This window comes from Archocentrus centrarchus, chromosome 9, assembly GCF_007364275.1.
Source record: "Archocentrus centrarchus isolate MPI-CPG fArcCen1 chromosome 9, fArcCen1, whole genome shotgun sequence".
Lineage (NCBI taxonomy): Eukaryota > Metazoa > Chordata > Actinopteri > Cichliformes > Cichlidae > Archocentrus > Archocentrus centrarchus.
Genome location: NC_044354.1, coordinates 10,138,029 through 10,155,807, shown reverse-complemented (window position 1 = coordinate 10,155,807; position 17,779 = coordinate 10,138,029). Strand labels below are relative to the sequence as shown.

Genomic DNA, 17,779 nt, shown 5'->3' with positions numbered 1-17,779 from the left:
TAATAGAGTGGCCAGTGAGTGTATATATATGCAGAGACGTGGAAACAAATGTTATCTTAAAGTGCTCACAAAGTGGACCAGACTACCCTGCAAAAATATGATTAACATTCAAAGGTAACATTCATCCATCTTCTTAATGGTTTGTCCAGGTAAGGGGCACAGCAGGAGTCTATCCCGGCTGTCATGGGGCAAAAGGTGGGGCTACACCTTGGACAGGCCGTCAGTCTATCAGGGCTAACATCAGCAGTTAACCTAATGTGCATGTCTTTCCCTCAAACATGTCACTCAAATGTACAGCTGTTTTAATTTGCCTTGGTTCTTCTTGATAATTTCAAAGCAATTTGTGATTGCTGGGAGAGATGTACTCGACAGCAATGGTTTGCCATATTTTTTTTTTGCACACCAAAGGGCACTGCTTGTATTCATATCTGTTCTCCCATTTGTGACATCTAGACCTAGCATGACATCTGCAGTTTATTTATTTATGGAAAAGTGTCACCACTTGTGCTTCAATCACTTTATGAGACACCCTCAGAGTTCAGCAAGTGGCCTTCCTGCCTGATTCAGATCGAGGCTCTTTTGAGGTCGGGCTGGAAGGAATTACTCCCACAATGAGGTAACGGTCTCAATTCTCCAATACCTTTCAAAACAATTCAAACAAGACATGATTAGGCAGAATCAACCCATGCTTTTATTTAATTGCATATAAAAACTTTTTTCATTCTTTTTATTCGTTTTTTACATAAAGTCGTATGATCTACAGTGCTATCCAATAGACTGCAATTAACAAGGAATCCATTAAAATAACATTTTAATTGTCCTGTGAAACGTCCAGACAAGTTGGCATTCTAAAGACATAACCCAAAATATAATTGTCCCAAAGACCTTTTTTCTTTTTTTTTTTCTTTTTTTAAAGTTACAGTTTGTATTTTCCTTTCATACCATAAAAAAATAGAACACATAATGAGAAAAGAACCCACTATTTCCATTGGTCCAGGGCTGTTTAGAATCTACAGTATGTGTGTCAAAATAAGAGTCCATTTTTCAGGACAATGACGCAGTTGCCCAAACCCCTCAATCCCACCCCCCTTCACTACAGAAATATAATAAACCCTTCTCCTGTGCAGGCAGAGAGATGTCAGTGGTTTTGGATATTGCAAGTAATGTGAGTGGTAGTGTGGGCAGAGCATAGATAAGCAACACACCGCCAGTGTTTCAGCCATAATTAATGCAGCAGTGGCTGAACATGCAGATGTGTCTCGAAGCCTCTGTGCTTTGTAGGGCCGTAGTCATGCAACAACTACACACCACCGATGCGCCCAATTCAGTGTTTCTGTAGCTGCGAGACAACCACACAGATGCAGACGATAGAGCAGCAAACTCCACGAGGAGGCAAAGTTACTCCGAGATCACTTTCACATCTGACAGGCTGTGTCACATCTGTGAGTGTAGAGGCAGCGCGTAAAGAAAGTGTGAGTTGTTCAGACCAGGTCTACAGCAAATGCGACTCTTGGACATCCGGCTATAGGCCACACATCACTCATGCAGTGAATCTCAAACTTGTGGTTGACCTGAATCTCTGCACACCTCCGCACCGACAGCGTCTTTTCGAAGCAGCGCCGTTAGTTCTGACAGAGCAAACCGTGTTTGGCTGTGAGTGTGGAAAAGGCAACTTTTCTCAACGGGAGATCAGGCCAACCCGAGCCAAAAGATTCACTAATGCAGCAAAAGAGAACTAGAGAATAAAAAATAAAATAAAATAAAAGGCTAAAAGTAAATGACGTGTTGAATTTAAGGCACAGCCCATGGGCCAAGGAACAGTTTCTTTTTTTAAAAAACAATTTGGCTTTCCCTCTCTCTTCACTGAGCTAGTTCTCAGCTAAGCAACATGTCGATGGATCTTTTTTTTTTTTTTTTTTTTTTTTTTTACACTGAAGCTCATGTGTAATAAACATTCTCTCAACAAGAGGTACATAATACAGCCACGCCATCACCAAAAGGGATGATAAGAATCAACCATTTACAGCAAACTGCATTATGATAGTAATAACATTAATAATTATATATTATGTACAGCACAATAAATATATGTTTGTAAACAGCAATAAAACCAGAAAATTTTTTATTACAGGTAAGGGCTCTGGGTGAGGATGAAAAAAAAAAAAAGAAAAGAAAAAAAGTCTTGGCACAAAATGAAAGATTAAATAAAAAGTTTTAAAATGACATAATTAAAACAAGCACTCTTTAAAAAGCAGTGTGCAGTATTTCAAGTGTTTTTTTAAGATGTGGATTTATTTTATATTTTATGTACATGGGGGTTAAAAAGTATATTTAGGTATTGTAACTGGCAAGCCTGCGATGTGGTCTATGCTACAGTGAAATATTTACTGTACCATCTTCATATTGCAAAAAAACCCCAAAGAACACAACAAACCTCAACTTCGAGAGGAAAAAAAAAAAAGCAATAAATAATAAATTGAGACTTAGAAAAATGGAAAAACAAAGACTCTTGAGCGAGGACAGCAACGTTCAAGCCTACGTGCGCATGTGTTTTGGCGAGTTTAAATAAAAATATAAATGCAGTTATACACGAATATATGTATCTGTGCAAGAGTATCTATGCAGAGGATATCTGATGACTACACAACGGAGCCGATTGTCCTGTTGAAAAACAAAGACAGTAAATAGAATCAATGTTGTGACGGCAAATAAAACGTGTTTGTAAATAAAAGTAAATTTGACAACGCGTAAAAGAAAACAAAGTGACTGAAAAGCAGCAGCTGTCCATGATGTGCACATCAAATAAAAATGACACAAAAGGGCAAGAAAATAAAAAGGACAATAAAAGCTTTTGTAGTGTTTTGTATAAAAAAAAAAAAATCACCCTATAACACCATTTCTATTTCTGTATACTTGGAGCACTAATCAAGCTTCTTAAAAAAAGGTGCTTTTTGTATCAACTACAAAGCATTGCATTGTCTTAGGATGTGTTCAAAAGAACTGCAGGCAACAATAATTAACTTTAAAGGCTTCATCTACATTATAAACAATGTTACTGAAGCGTGAAACGTCAGGTTTATGCTTCCTTCTCAGTGAAAACTCTCCCCAAAAAAATAATAGTTATGAATGAATTCCAAAATTCAACTCACAGGACAAACCAAATATGAGTACAGTGGCATGGGAATAGTAGTATAAATGCTATTGGAGCAAGTGCAAACAGCTCAGAACACTCTCATTGTAACCCAGCTGCAAAGATACCCCTTCAAAAAAAAAACCCCCAAAAAAAACCACTGAATATCTTCGGCACATTTCTCCCCATTGGTTTCCAAAAGTTCCTTCATTTTCTTTTTTTCTAACAAAACAAAGCCTAGGATTGCAAAAGTAAATTCTAGAAAATATCTGAATCTTACATACAGTACGATACAAAAAATTAAAGAGGTCTAAGGACAGCGACACAGCCGTTTTAAGATTTGAGCTTTGTGTCAGTCAGGTTTTCAAGGAAGACTTCCACAGCAGAAATGTGTCTCAAAAAGCTCCCCGGTGAGCTGCAGCTTTCATCTCTGCGGTGTCCCGTCAGGTTTTCAACAGAACAACAGCATAACATGCCTCAAAATTGGTAGTGGGGAGGATACGACCTAACCGAGAGGGAGATTCTCCTTGAACACGCCAACAACGGTCTCTGTAGAGTATGGGCACTTAATAAAACACAGAAACACTGCCAAACTTTCATGGCGAGGCTGAGACGAAGCAGAAGGGAAGAAAATGTGATGTTATGTATAGTAAAGACAGCACTGTGCAGACCGTGAACTGCTGGTCCACATCCTAAACTTAAGCTTGTAAAGGGAGGGGCCGTAGAAGTGAAATAAAGACACACCACTTCAGTACAAATGGGAATGGAAAGGAGTTTTCCTGAGTGCAAAAAAACTTGAAGTAGTACCAGTGGGCGTGTCTGAACGAAGCGGACAGGAGGAGTGGCCGAGGTGGAGAGCAGCACACGCTTTGGAACCATAAACATAGATGTATAAAAAACACACACAGATTTCACAAAACCCAAAAAATATTCTATAAATAATCATCTGTCATTACTAAGAAGAGTTAATCAGGTGCTGTCCATAAACTGCTATGTGTCAGGGGATTTCTCCTTCTCCTCCTCCTCTTCCTCCTCCTCCTCTTCTGCTACCTCTTCCTCGACAACACATGACTGTGAGCAGGGCGTCTCCCCCTCTTCTACTCCCTCCTCGTCATCGTCATCATCCTCCCCCACCTGTTCGTCCAAAGGTATCTCTGTTGATTCAGAGTCTTGCGTACAGAGTGTTTTAGAATCAGTACAGCTGTTTTCCTCCTCCTCCTCCTCCTCTTCCTCCTCTGGCTGGCTGCCGCTGTCTTTCTCAGTGTCCGACTCCCCGTCCTCCTCCAGGGTGAGCTCAAATTGGAACTTGTCCCCTCCTGGAGGTCGAGTGCCGTCCTCGGGCTCATCCAGTGCAGGAGAGGGACTTTGGGGGATGGTGCTTTGGTACCACTCTCTGTTGTCTTCCAACGTGTCCAGGATGTCCTGGGCATCCGGATGGACCAGGTCAGCCCACGTCTCCCACAAAGGGTGAACGATATAGTCTATGAATCCAACCTACAGAGGACATGCAGGGAAAACAGGACTCTCAGTGTGTCTGTGTGTGTGCGGACACATAGTGTACATGTACAATGCATTTATCTGCCGGTGTGTGTTACCTGGCTCTTTTCCACTGAGGCATTATGTTTGTCACACATAGGGCTGATCTCCATGCCCCTCTCCCTTTCTCGGTCACCTTGGCTGAAAAACTCTTCCATGATGCGGTCCGTCCACTGCCGGTACAATTGCAGAGGCTTGGTGGGGTTGCTCAGGTCTGCACAGTGCACCATGTTCTGGAGAACCTGAAACAGGTTAAGACAGTCTAAAACACAGTACCAATACAGAATATCCCAAAGGACGGTGGAGCCTGCAGCAGTGAATACCACAACTGAGATATGGATATTAGACAGCTGGTTTTACCTGTATCCTGTCAGAATAGTTATCCAGCAGTAAGACACCAGAGCTGGTCACCTTCTTAGTTTCCACCATTGTTTTCAGATCAGCCAGTAGATTCATGTGCTTGGACATGTCTGTAGCTAGCACCTTCGAATACCCACAAAAAACTGTTAGTAGTATTCAGCACAGGAAACTGTCATTTAATTTGCATGTAATATACAACACAAGGCTTTTAACTCAAACTTTATTACAAGAGATGAAACCATTTTCACTTACGATGTCAATGACCATCTTTCGCAGTGATTGTCTTTGTTTTTTGGTCAAGTTTTGGAAGATGTCACAGTTCTCCTCTTGTAGGAGCTTGAAACCGACTGCTAGATGATGGTTCTCCAAGACGGACGAGTCATTGTACATCAGCGCCAACTCGGAATCTGGAGAGAAGAAATGGTTAATTAGTTCAGTTTGCAGAAACTGAGCAGGAAGGTCAGGAGCTGCCAGCCCACATCAACTGACACCTTTCTGTCCATCCAACTGGAAAATCTTTGGGGCTATTTAAGTTGCTTTTAAGCTAAGCTTAACTTGGTGCATACTGCAAGCAACTTTGTAACCCACCTCCACCCCATCTCTTTCCTTTTCATATGCCTGCTCTTTTTTTTGTGCTCTTCTCTCCTGAAGGATGGGCTTGGCCCCAAAACCATACTACCAAATGCAAATTACTGTGGATGACAACAGCAGATCTAAGCTGTACAGTTCAGTTTAACTGGATTCAACTCTAAGACAATAAATGTGCAACATGTTACAACTGACAATTAACACTACAAATTTCTCTGATAATGTCTTGTCAAATTTTGTGTGTGCCGTTATGGATTCCCTGGCGAATGAGCAGCAGAAGAAAGCACCAGCATGTTTACCGCTGAGAGGTTTCCCACTCTCGGTCATTTGAAGGACCTCTAGCTGTATTTAGATTTTCCATTAAGATGCATTAGTCTTGGCCACAGTGGAACAGAGCAGCAGAACAGAGAAAGGGGATCCTGCTCTGTTGCTCTTTGGCTGACAGAAGATCAGTTTGGTGGCACTTAACAAGGATGACTCATACTGCCTTTACTGCAGGGATTCCCTTTTCAGGGCTTATGGTAAGCACTACTCATTTTGTGTGTTACGTGTATGCGACTGCATAGTGCGTTTTAGGCAGGTGTTAGTAATACTCTTATGCAACATTTACATTCCTACCCAGTGGATATAAACTGCATTTGTTTGTGTTTTCCTCTAAACTGCCAAATTAAGGTGATATTTGTAGAACCTCTAACCATGAGCAAGTGAGTCATTTAAAATGAGATAACAAGGGTTTAGTCTCTAGCCCAAGGAGACATTAACAAACACAACAACATGAGCCAAACATGCAAGTCTGGTTTGGTTATAAGCTCACTGCAGTTGGTTTAGTTTTTATTTTTCCAGGAGTCTACCTTTGTGACTTCTGCCTCCACTCAACATTGAAGATGACTGGAATTTTCACAGCATTATAAAAAAAAATGAAAATAAAATTCAGTGTCTTTAGCAACCTACTGTAATGGCTTATAAGAAGAAATTAGACTATGTGTTGATTAGTTATCACTTGATGTAAATGAGAAAAGGTGATTTGTTAATTATTCATTGTAATTTAGATCACTACATGTAGTGTGGCTACATTTGTCCTTAGGAGAACATTTTCCTGAGAATCCCGAATGATGTTGAGTACACGGATTAGGGCAGTATTGATCGTCTCTTTGAACTCCTCTGCTTTGGAATCACATGTCAAAGCCATCACACGTGACTGAAAAAAACATGCGGGTGAACATGCGCGTGTGTGCAGGCACAAAATGTTTGGAGCTGATGCAAGAATCGACTCAGTGTTTGGATTAATGATCAAATATGATGTATGAGAGAAAACCTATTTATAATGAAGACTATGTATATGTATGTGTGCTATTGAAGCAGCGGCGTCAGTGCGCATGTTCCCACCTTGGTAGCAGACTGTGAGTGCACATTTGTGAATACTCACTAATGACTCTGACATAGCTGCTAACACTCATATTCAGACTTACTGGTGTTAATGAGGAACTGGTTCGAGACTCCGGGATGGTCCACGTCATGAATTGCACTGGCAAAGATGGCAGCGAGGATCTCAAGGTCTGTGAACACAGCCTGGAAGAAAGAAAGCAAGCACTGAAGGGAGAGTGGAGGGCATCGATGTGAGAATCAACTCGCCGGACAAAAATACCCTTTCAAGTAAGAGCCATTGATTGAACATGGAGCAGGAGTTTGATTGAAGCTGATTGTGGAAGCATAGGCCACATGTTTGTGAGTATATGTACGTCTGTGCATGTGCTTGTGCACAAGAGTGTTCTCTTTCTTTGTGTGTGTGTGTGTGTGTGTGTGTGTGTGTGTGTGAGTATGTGTGTGCACACTTGCACCTCACCTCAAGGGCAGGGGTGGATAGCAGCACGTGAGTTGACTGGGTGACGTCAGCAGCATGGATGTTGTTATGATAGGCCACATCGGCATGGTAATGGTCTTCTAAGGTCATCAGGTATGTTATAAAGGTGTCGAGTGGAATTTTAAAAGTTTTTAACAAGTCTCTCTCCTGCAAATTAGAAATTAAAAGGGGGAGGGGTATTAAAGTCAAGAGAATTTAGGGATTCGTCAAGCAGTGAAGGAGCCAGAAAAATTGAAGGAGGAAGTCTTTACCTGGAATATTGTGTGCATCATGACTGTCAGTGGCCGATTTCCAGAAAATTCAGAGATTTTAAAAACATTAAGGCCCCATTTATTCACATGCTCCAACTCCTAAAAAATAGTGAGATATGATCAGGAATAAATTCCTTCAGTACATACATCAAATTACACAGAGTGTACACTATATTTATGTAAACTACATAACTTAGTGGGGGCACACACACACACACACACACACACACACACACACACACACACACACACACACACACACACACACACACACACACACACACACCTTAGCAAGTTCATCTTCGGTCTCAGTCTTGACCCCAAATCGAGGGATATTAGAGTTTGTGAGGCTGGAGGAATGCTGCAGCTTTTTCACCCCACTGATCTGAGACATGGGCTTGTTCTTCTTCTCCTTCTCCTTTTGCATTTGAGGGGATGGCATCTCCACTTCATGCTGCTTGTCTGGAGAGACACAGTGGAGAAGGGGAAAAAAAAAGGATAGTGAATACAAGGACTGTCATGGTGCAGGAAGGAGGGAAAGTCTATCTACAGTATCTGTATCATCACTTACCCAAGAAGGTGTTGGAGATGAACTCAGAGACTTGGTTCCCAGAGCGGCTCATCTCCGATAGGTGAGTGAGCTCTCTGTTCAACATCCTCTTGAACTGAAAGAGAAGAACACACATATATATACATGATTGGACCAGTGTATAGTAAAGGGCAGAATAATCACAGTTACTTGGTTTTTCAGTTCAGAGGTGGTCATCACAACAAGTTTGACTTCCAAATTAGCCTACTATCAATCCTAAAACCTTTTTTTTTAATTAAAAAAATTCTTCATTATGCCAGTAAAGAAACCAGATGATCTGATGACATCAACACTGCTGATAGCAGCAGCCATTTGCAGAAAATTTCCAGTCATATTACAGTAGTTGTTCTCAGTAATGCCACCTTTACTCATGTAACCATGCACGCAAACAAACATACACACATGCGCACAGATTCAGAGGGCTACTTCAAGTAATCATTAACCTCTATCTCCAGTTCTTTTTTAAATTCAGGTTCTTTGCCACCATGCCAGTCTCTCTCTTTCTCTCTCTCCCCCATTTCCTCATTTGCCCCCCTGGTGCCTAATTGAAGTGGCAGACCCAAATTTAGCTGAAGCTTTGGAACTGTTTGCAAAAATCACAAAGTTGCAGATGGCATTATTTAATTATTCTGGCTTAGGTCCAAATGTATAAATGGATATCAGTTAATTATGTAAAGCAATAGTGATCATTTTAAACAGACCACAACAACACAGCAAACTGCTCACTGCTCAGTCCAAATTAAGAATACCAGCTGGCTCTTTTGGTGACACCAAAAGCTGAGAATCATCAGTAGTATGCTTTTGTCATAAGGTTATAAGAGCCATTGTAGCAAAAAAAAGACAAATACAATAATTACAAACATATAAAAATAATATATAAATAAAATGCAACTTGAAAAGAATTTGAAAATATTTTCAGAAGTCTGCATAACCTCACAGAAAAAAATTCATCAAGTTACCAAAAAATACAATAGAACCCAACTATCAAGAGGATTATTGACATAAAAAGGAGAGACCAAAGAGTTGCTGTTTTTTTTTAAACTGAGGCCATTTGTGGTATTAAATTTTTGAAATGACCAACAAGTAATTAAAGATTTTAGTAAAAGCATCTGCACTCCTAAATCCAAATTCACCTAAAATGTTTTTTCTGTGCATTACATCCAGGCAGTGCCGTGTGAGCATCATCAGCTCTTTGCATCACAAATGCATCAAAACAAATCCAGAAATTTCACACCAATGAAGCAGCAATTCCAAGTCCGACATTTCAGCAAGGAGATACAGTACATTAAAGGCTTCCTCTACCCAAATAAGTCTGAGAGATGAACTTAAGTTATGAAAAACACCTCCACTCAATGGAGATGAATTCAAGCAACCACATCAAAGTAGGTGTGAAGCACATGAATAATTAATCAAACAACACTAACATAAGAAGGGATCTTACCTTTATGTATCCCCAAGACACAGAGAGCAGATAATTTGCTTCAGGCATTTTGACTAATCAAGCAAACAGATCCAGAACCAGAAAGGTGCAGGTTTATAGCCTAGTATAAAGCTCAGTCGATGAAAGCACTAGACAGTTAGTAAAACAAAGGCAGTGCGCCGTCCCCGCCAGCTAAAAGCCCTCAACCTGAGGAGCCCGCGGAGCTCGATTCCAGGTAAGTCAGCTGTACAGAGTCCACAAATGAAGGGGCATGTTCCTCTCCTGCACATAACCACAGAACCGAGCCGAAGAAAAACAGATTCTGAGAGAGAAGCGGAAGAAACGTGTCTCCCCAAAGATCCAGCATGAGCATATTGTGACCACACACAGTGCCACAGATTGGCATGTGAACACACACATACACACAAACACACACACACAGTCAGACACTGGGATGCACTGCTGAGTCTGTGAATAATTGATGATGGTGCGGATGCTTAGTAGATGCCAAAGCACCAGGACAGCAAAATTTTTCTCTCAGCAGCTCCCAAACAGGACTGCCTGCCTGCTTCTGTGCGTGTGACACAAGCCCCCATGTGAAGTGCACAGGCTGCCTCTCTCACAGAGTCATACAACGGCAGCGAATCAAGGCACAGATATGAAAGAAGTGTGAGCTCATCATCATTTCTGATTGGTTTGGATTGGAACAGACCTGAGACTACCTGCTGTTTGATTGGCTAGAGTTGAGGTCAGTGGAAAAATCTACCCCTTCCCTTTCCTGCAGTGCAGGGGTTATTTTGTGTCTGCATATGTGTACTACATACCAACATTTGTGTGCGTGCAAAACACATTCATATAAGATGCACATTTACTGTGTGTGTTTGTTTGCATGTTGACTGTCCTAACCTTCTGTACCACATGATGTACAAGTGCAGGTTACCTCATCCAACATAATAAAATATATATTTAAAAAAAAAAAAAACTGAGGTCACCTTCCACCCCAGTATTCAAGGGAGGTGAGTCACAGCAGCATCACTGATGAGATGATGTAAACACAAAAAAAAAACCTCATTAGTCTTACAAAAAGAATGAGCGTCACAGTTATCTGAAGTGGGCTCAATAGGACAGAAACTGAAAGTGCTGTAGTCCCACAGGCTGCTGTGTGTGTGTGTGTGTGTGTGTGTGTGTGTGTGTGTGTGTGTGTGTGTGTGTGTGTCCATGAGCTGAAGAGATTGTTGCTTTAGTTGAAAGCAAAAGCTCAAACCTTATTTAACAAAGACTTTTTGTTTTTCTGTCAGAAGCAGTGCGAAACACCTCCTAAGAAGTAAACTGAAATGACAGTGTGCATATCTACACAACACTTGATGAGCACAGTGCATTTGATGTTTGCATCAGTCATTTTTAATGTTACTGACCAGCATCATTTAACTATCTGCCATCAGATAATCCCAAGTCTTAAATTCAAACCTAATAACTACCCATTTTACAACACAGAAAACCCATGCCAAGTCAAATCACCAACAATATAACAATGAAAAGATTTAAAATCATTACAAGGCTCTAAAAATATACCTGATAATTAAGCTTAAAATTCTCCAAAGGCACTGAAGGAGAGCTGTTTGCAGATCACTGCAATTAAAATGTGCAGGGCACCTACCACAATTAGTGATATTAAATTTGTAAAGTAAAGTAATCATTTGACTGAGTCTTCTAATTACAAGTGTGGAAAGATACTGAACTGTGATACTTTTATAAAAACTGGCCTGCCAAAGTATATTATTATATTATATTTAGCCAGGGGACATTTCTCACAAAAGCAGAACTAAACTTTGGTCATAAATGTGTTTACTTTGGTTTATTTAAAAAAAAGAAAAGAAAAAGGTTTGTTCAGGAACTGATCCAAAAACATCAGATCAAAAACATCAATATTCCCATTTGAGGCTGTGTGAAAGTTTTGATATTACAGCTTTACTGATAAATATTGCAGTAATGGTGGTAATGATTAAAAGTCCATCCAACTTAGAACCACAGAAAGCAACAGTCAAGATTAAAATGCATCAGTGATTAAGCACAGTAATGATGGGGAGCATTAACAAACAGAACATAAAATTACAATAACAAATGCAACCAAAAAAAAAATCTATAAAATTTTAAAAAATTATGCTTTTCATTTTATCCACAATCAGGAATACTGAAACTTGCACGCACGCACGCACACACACACACACACACACACACACACACACACACACACACACACACACACAGACACACACACACACACAGCTGCTACAGCCTATGAACCAGTGTGTGTAAATGCACATATGTGCATGTGTTGAGTGTTTAAATTGATTGAAAAGGGACCAAACCTGTCTCCGATTACTTTACACCCCACCTCTAGAGCTAGCCTGGCACTGTGAGCAATTTGCAGCTATACTAGAGCAGATGAGACCAGCAGCTAACTGAGATCCAGTTGCTTTCATTGACTCACATCCAAGCAGGCCAGCACAGGCCCAACACACACACACACACACACACACACACACACACACACACACACACACACACACACACACACACACACACACACACACAGTTTCCTCCCAGGTGGACTTGTACACAACGCCCACTAACACCTCACCAATCCACACAAACTCCCTCTCGCTGTCACACAAACACACACACAAAGCAATAGCTTAGCCAAGAGGTGTGAACACAAACTACTGGGTAAAAATTGGAAAGTGTCACACCAAGCTTAGATGTGTGTTGTGACCAAAAATATCTGTTCCTGCTGTATATATAGCTCATGACACCTCCAGATCAACGCTTTTTTTTGTTTTTTTAACCATTTCTCACATTCTGCATTTATTCAGGCAGCAGACGCCCCCTCTCCGCAGAGGGAGCAGGAACACTAATTGTTGCTACTGTTTTCAGTGAAATAGGTCTGTCACCCATTCATGATACACATGAAGACACTGAGAATGAAATCCATATGTAGGAAGGCTCTAAACAGCTTAATGGTAATAAAAAGTTTGGTGGTTTGATTCCCGGCTCCTCCAGCCCACATGTGAAAGTGGCCTGGACAAGATAATTTACACGATTATAGAAAAGGCTCTTAAAGGCATAGAGAAAAGTGCTGTATGAACAGCAGAGCTCTATACAAACACTAGTACATTTACTATTTAAAATATAAGGTATACCTGCAAAAACTAATAATAGCAACAACAAAATGCAAAAGCAAAAAGACCCAGCCACAAGATCAGCGACTGAAGAATGACTCTGACATGCATGTGTTAAGACTAACAGGTCAGCAAAGGAATGATGACCCAACATCAAGTGCTCCTCATCGAAGTAGATCTAACTTTTAAGTACAAGACAGTTTGTGGGAGAGCATTAACAAGACCTGAGTACAGCAAAGAGATGCAACATCTCATTCAGAAAAGTGAAAGCTCTAATGGAAACCCCTCCTTGCAGAGATTTCAGATCAGTTTTGTGAGACTGCTAAACAAGGCGTAATGTAAAAGAACCTCTTGCTCTCTTGAAACGAGCTGCTAAGAAACATTAGCTGAAAACTGGTAAAATATCAAAAGCAGGCATTTAAGAATTTAAAAATATAGGAGCTATAGTCAGTTACTGCTCTGGAACAAAAGCCTGAGCTTTTGGGTCGCTAGTTGTACTTGTGCATATGTTGACCTCATTATTTGACACTTTGGCCATGTTTCAGCATCTATTGTTGTAACAGTGTACACATATGACAGAAAAATCAGGAAAAGCATAGATTAGCACAGGTCTATATTAAAGACCTTTATGTCACCTTGAAAGGGTATTTACTTTATCAATGCTGCAACAAAGAATGCCACTAATAATAACCAAATGCAACCATTAGAGAGTCGTTATGAAAATGGATGATACAAATTTGCAGAAAAAACAAGCTAAACCTTTCAGGGTTAGGTTAAAAATAAAAGTGACACTGGTGGGACAAAACAATCCAAACAACTCAGGTGTCACGCCAGCCACACTGCAAATGAATCAGACTTACTAAAAATAATGACGTCAGAAGGACAGAAATAAAGTTTTAATGAGTCACTTTCCACATGTCAGAAGATCCAAAGGTGAGATCACGACACAACCAAAACACAGCAGTCTTAACTCATTCCCCCATAAAGACAACATTTGACAGCCTCCCCTGTAACCTCAATGATGAGTTTTGACACCTCAATACATATCAATGAAGACGTGGTTTGACAACCATCAGAACAGGTTATGGGTTTTTCCAAGGGTGGCCCTAGTAAGCTGTAAAGGCAGCAATCACCCTCACTAACTTCTGATGCACACCCAGTCATTTTGTTCTGGAAGCAGGCCTGAAATATGACAAAAACTGCTCGGTTCAGAAGAGAGAAACAAGAGTTACCCCTAGTAGGCGTCCAAGGGGGAATAAGTTAAGACAGTTTCTGTTTTCGATAAAAAAGAAAGGGCCTGAACATCCAAGCGTGGCAACCTGGTATCTCACACACTTTGCTCTAAAAAGCTAAATCAGAAAATGGCCACACTTTGAAGGTGCACCCTAATCAAACTTGTCCAGCCGAGCAAAAATTTCTGGAAACACAATCTCACACAAAGGATGACAATGTAACCACAGAAGCATCCTAGACTAGAACCCGCAGAGAGGCCGCCAGTGTTACCTCAAAAGAAGGTGTTACAATTGTGAACAACTTGTTTCATTTAGTGAAGTGTACACTGGGCGTGTACTGTGTATTTTAGCTACTGTGTGAATGTGCAATAAGAAGATAGGCAGTAAGCCGTAGGGCAAACTGACCTTGCCTAACCTACCGTTATAGCAGCCCCAGAGCCTAACCGAGTAACCTTGAGAATACTGATATTCTGAGGTGAAATGCATTATTTTACCAGAATATCTCATAACCTGATTTGGGTCAGAACTGATGAATGGGGAAAACACAAGGAACTATACTTTATGGGTGGTCAGTTTTCACAGAAATGTTCCCAAATACTGAGAGAAAAAGTGATTTTGCAGCAATTTAATTCAATTTTCCTCAAGTGAATAACATTTTTTGTTTCTTTTTGATCTCACTGATGAGCAAAGGATACCGTTGAGCACGCTACAGACACAAAGTAATGGCTATGTGTGGGAGATGTAGCGAATGTATTACATGTGATGTCTTTGTCTGTACGTGTGTGTGTGTGTGTGTGTGTGTGTGTGTGTTGCTGGAGTGAGATAGCAGGGTGGCTGAGCCTGTGGCCGTTGCCATGACAACCAAAGATAGCTGTGCTGGTAAAGGAGAACATGTTACGGTTTTCTTTTTTCTTTAAAGAAAACAAAAACAAATATTTTTGTAACATTTAAATGAGACAGATGTGCAAGGTTGATGTGTGTGATCATGCTAACATCAGAGGTGAACCTGTGCTTTTGTGTGATTCCTTTGTCTGTCTCTCCTCTTAGTTCATCCCACCTCGTGTGACATCACAGTGTGTGACATCACCACAGCCCAGAGCTGATCAGCATTCAGAGCAGCAAGGCAGCCTCCTTCCACACTCTCTCTGTCACACACACGCACACACACACGCACACACACACACACAAAGCAACTGAGCATGCTTACACCAAAACTCCTTGCCTGCATGACGATGCTATCACTAACATACATAGACAATACAACATAAACAGTCCAATGTGCGCTTTGATGACTGCTGAGAAAGACATTAAAACACATACTCAAACAGCATATAGAGCAACCAAAAAAAAAAAAAAAATGACTAGAGAAGCATCAAGTTTCTACAATGCTGCTTCCCCAGTGGGTTCATAAGGATATGGCAAATTTATTAGGGATTGGGAGGGCCAAAGACAAAGGAGTTACAGTAATGTTTGAAATCAATTAAATCAACAGCCTGTGATTGCATCTTACCATTGTTTGCTAGTTGTCAGTTAAAGTAGTGATATATATATATATATATATATATATATATATATATATATATATATATATATATATATATATATATAAATAAAATTACTGCATTTAAAATTTACAGAATACAACTGTATATCAGAGAAGGGTAAAAATATCTTTATATTTTTACATTTCTTTTTTTAAAAGCTGGATAGATGGAAATACCAGCGTGCATTGACTGAAACCTCTTATAAAACCTGTGCTACACAATTTCTTAAAAAACAAACAAACAAAAAATCTATATAAAATAAAACACGGTTCTGTTAAGAAGTCAACTTGTGTGTCACATTTTTTATCCTTCCATTCTTCATTTTCAACCTGCAGGAAACTCTGTATATACTGTAGATATTTGTAAAAGTGCAACTTTAAATACAGTTCTGCACATACAGTGTGTTGCATGTTCCACATAGCACCAGCACTGCAATTTATTTTGCTCAAAAGCCAAAAAACAAACAAAATTAAAACCGCAAGCGGTGATATCGGGCCCTCGCACTCCGCGCGCGTCGACCTGTGGCGCTCGTCGACCCGTGCCGCACTCGGAGGTTTTGTGATCGTGATGGGTCTCTAGAAAGTTGAATTCTTTTATAGGAAAAGGTATCTTTTGCTCTCGGCATAGACGCAATGGAATATTTGGGGGTGTGGTCACGGCTCCAGCATGCAAAATAGGGCATGGGTCTGATTGACTTTTTTGATGGGCTGTTTGTCTAGATGATGTGGAGCCAATTTGGTCTCACTGGCTGAAATGCCCTAGGAGGAGTTCATTCAAATAGCAGGCCTGAAAATGGCAAAAATTGACACTTTCAATTGAAGATGCTGGACTTCCTGTAGGGTTTGGAGTATGGCTCCAAGAGACTTTTTTGTATGTCTTAGGATGTTACATGAGTGTGCAAAATTTCAGAGCTGTAGATAAAATGTAACTCAGGGGCTAGCTAAAAAACATGGTATATTATGATATTTAAAGCTGCCAGTAGGGGGCGCTCTAACGTTTATGGACTTTATGCATATCAATGTGTTCAGGGCAGGAGGCTTATCAAATAGATGAGGATTTTGTAAGGAATGGTGAAAGATATTTCATGTATTTCAGAGCAAAACTAATTCTGTGGACGGTCATACAAATTTTCATTTGCTTCTGTAGGGGGCGCTATTGCGCCTACAGTCTTGAATCTGTAGTTATGGATTCAGCCTGGGTGTGTACATGAGTGATTAATTTTCAGCCTGATCAGACAAAGCATGTGCGAACAAGTGCACAAACAATTTTGGTGGTGAGGGAGAAAAACAAAGGCCAAATTTAATGGCCTGGTGTGACAAGGCCGTTTAATATTTTGTAAAGATTTCCACAATATTTGATGGGCTACTTGTGTAGATGATCTGGAGCCAATTTGGTGTCAGTGGGTGAAATGCCCTAGGACGAGTTCGTTCAAATAGCAGGCGTGGAAATGGCAAAAATTGACACCTTCAATTGAAGATGGCCGACTTCCTGTAGGGTTTGGGGTATGGGTCCAAGAGACTTTTTGTACGTCTTAGTATGTTACATGAGCCTGTACATTTTCATACATGTAGATAAAACGTAGCTCCGGGGCTACTCAAAAAACATGCTATTTTAAGATATTCCGAGCTGCCACTAGGCGGCGCTCTAACGTTTATTGACTTTATGCATATGAATGTGTTCAGGGCAGCATGCTTATCACACCACTGAATTTTGAGCCAGGATTGGGCAAGTTGGCTTTGCGTTACAGCCATTTTTGTGTCATAGGCGAATCATCGAACTTTGCCGTCCCATAAGGGTCACGCCCTTTTGTCAAAACTCACAGTTTTGAAAAACAAGTAAGTCCAACTTCTTAAGGCTTTCCAGAGTGAAATTTGAGATGGTTCTGCTAACCACCTTGGAGCTGGACCTCAAGTGTAAATATGACATTTCCTGTTCCCACTAGGTGGCGCTGCGACTGATATGAAATATTGTCATATGTATGGTTCAGGGGGGCACCCTCATCCTACTGGAGAAGTTTGATGCACATTGTGGAATCATGTAGGTATGAATGAGAGGCAATCAAAATTTCATGGCGAATGATCAAAGTTCA

The 17,779-nt window shown here is 40.5% G+C and overlaps 1 protein-coding gene across 2 annotated transcripts in view; it reads right to left on the bottom strand.

Moving 5' to 3' along the window:
- Positions 1-2,297: 2,297 nt before the first annotated feature.
- pde4d (phosphodiesterase 4D, cAMP-specific) overlaps positions 2,298-17,779 on the bottom strand; it is a 162,147-nt gene continuing 146,665 nt past the window's right edge. For both annotated transcript variants that reach the window (XM_030737267.1, XM_030737268.1), the window contains exons 7-15: positions 8,298-8,391; positions 8,013-8,188; positions 7,727-7,825; positions 7,458-7,622; positions 7,084-7,183; positions 5,279-5,433; positions 5,027-5,149; positions 4,726-4,908; positions 2,298-4,624 (exon numbers count right to left, since the gene is read on the bottom strand). In XM_030737267.1, the coding sequence (XP_030593127.1) occupies positions 4,121-4,624; positions 4,726-4,908; positions 5,027-5,149; positions 5,279-5,433; positions 7,084-7,183; positions 7,458-7,622; positions 7,727-7,825; positions 8,013-8,188; positions 8,298-8,391 (1,599 nt within the window). In that variant the 3' untranslated portion in view covers positions 2,298-4,120. The remainder of the gene's footprint in view (positions 4,625-4,725; positions 4,909-5,026; positions 5,150-5,278; positions 5,434-7,083; positions 7,184-7,457; positions 7,623-7,726; positions 7,826-8,012; positions 8,189-8,297; positions 8,392-17,779) is intronic.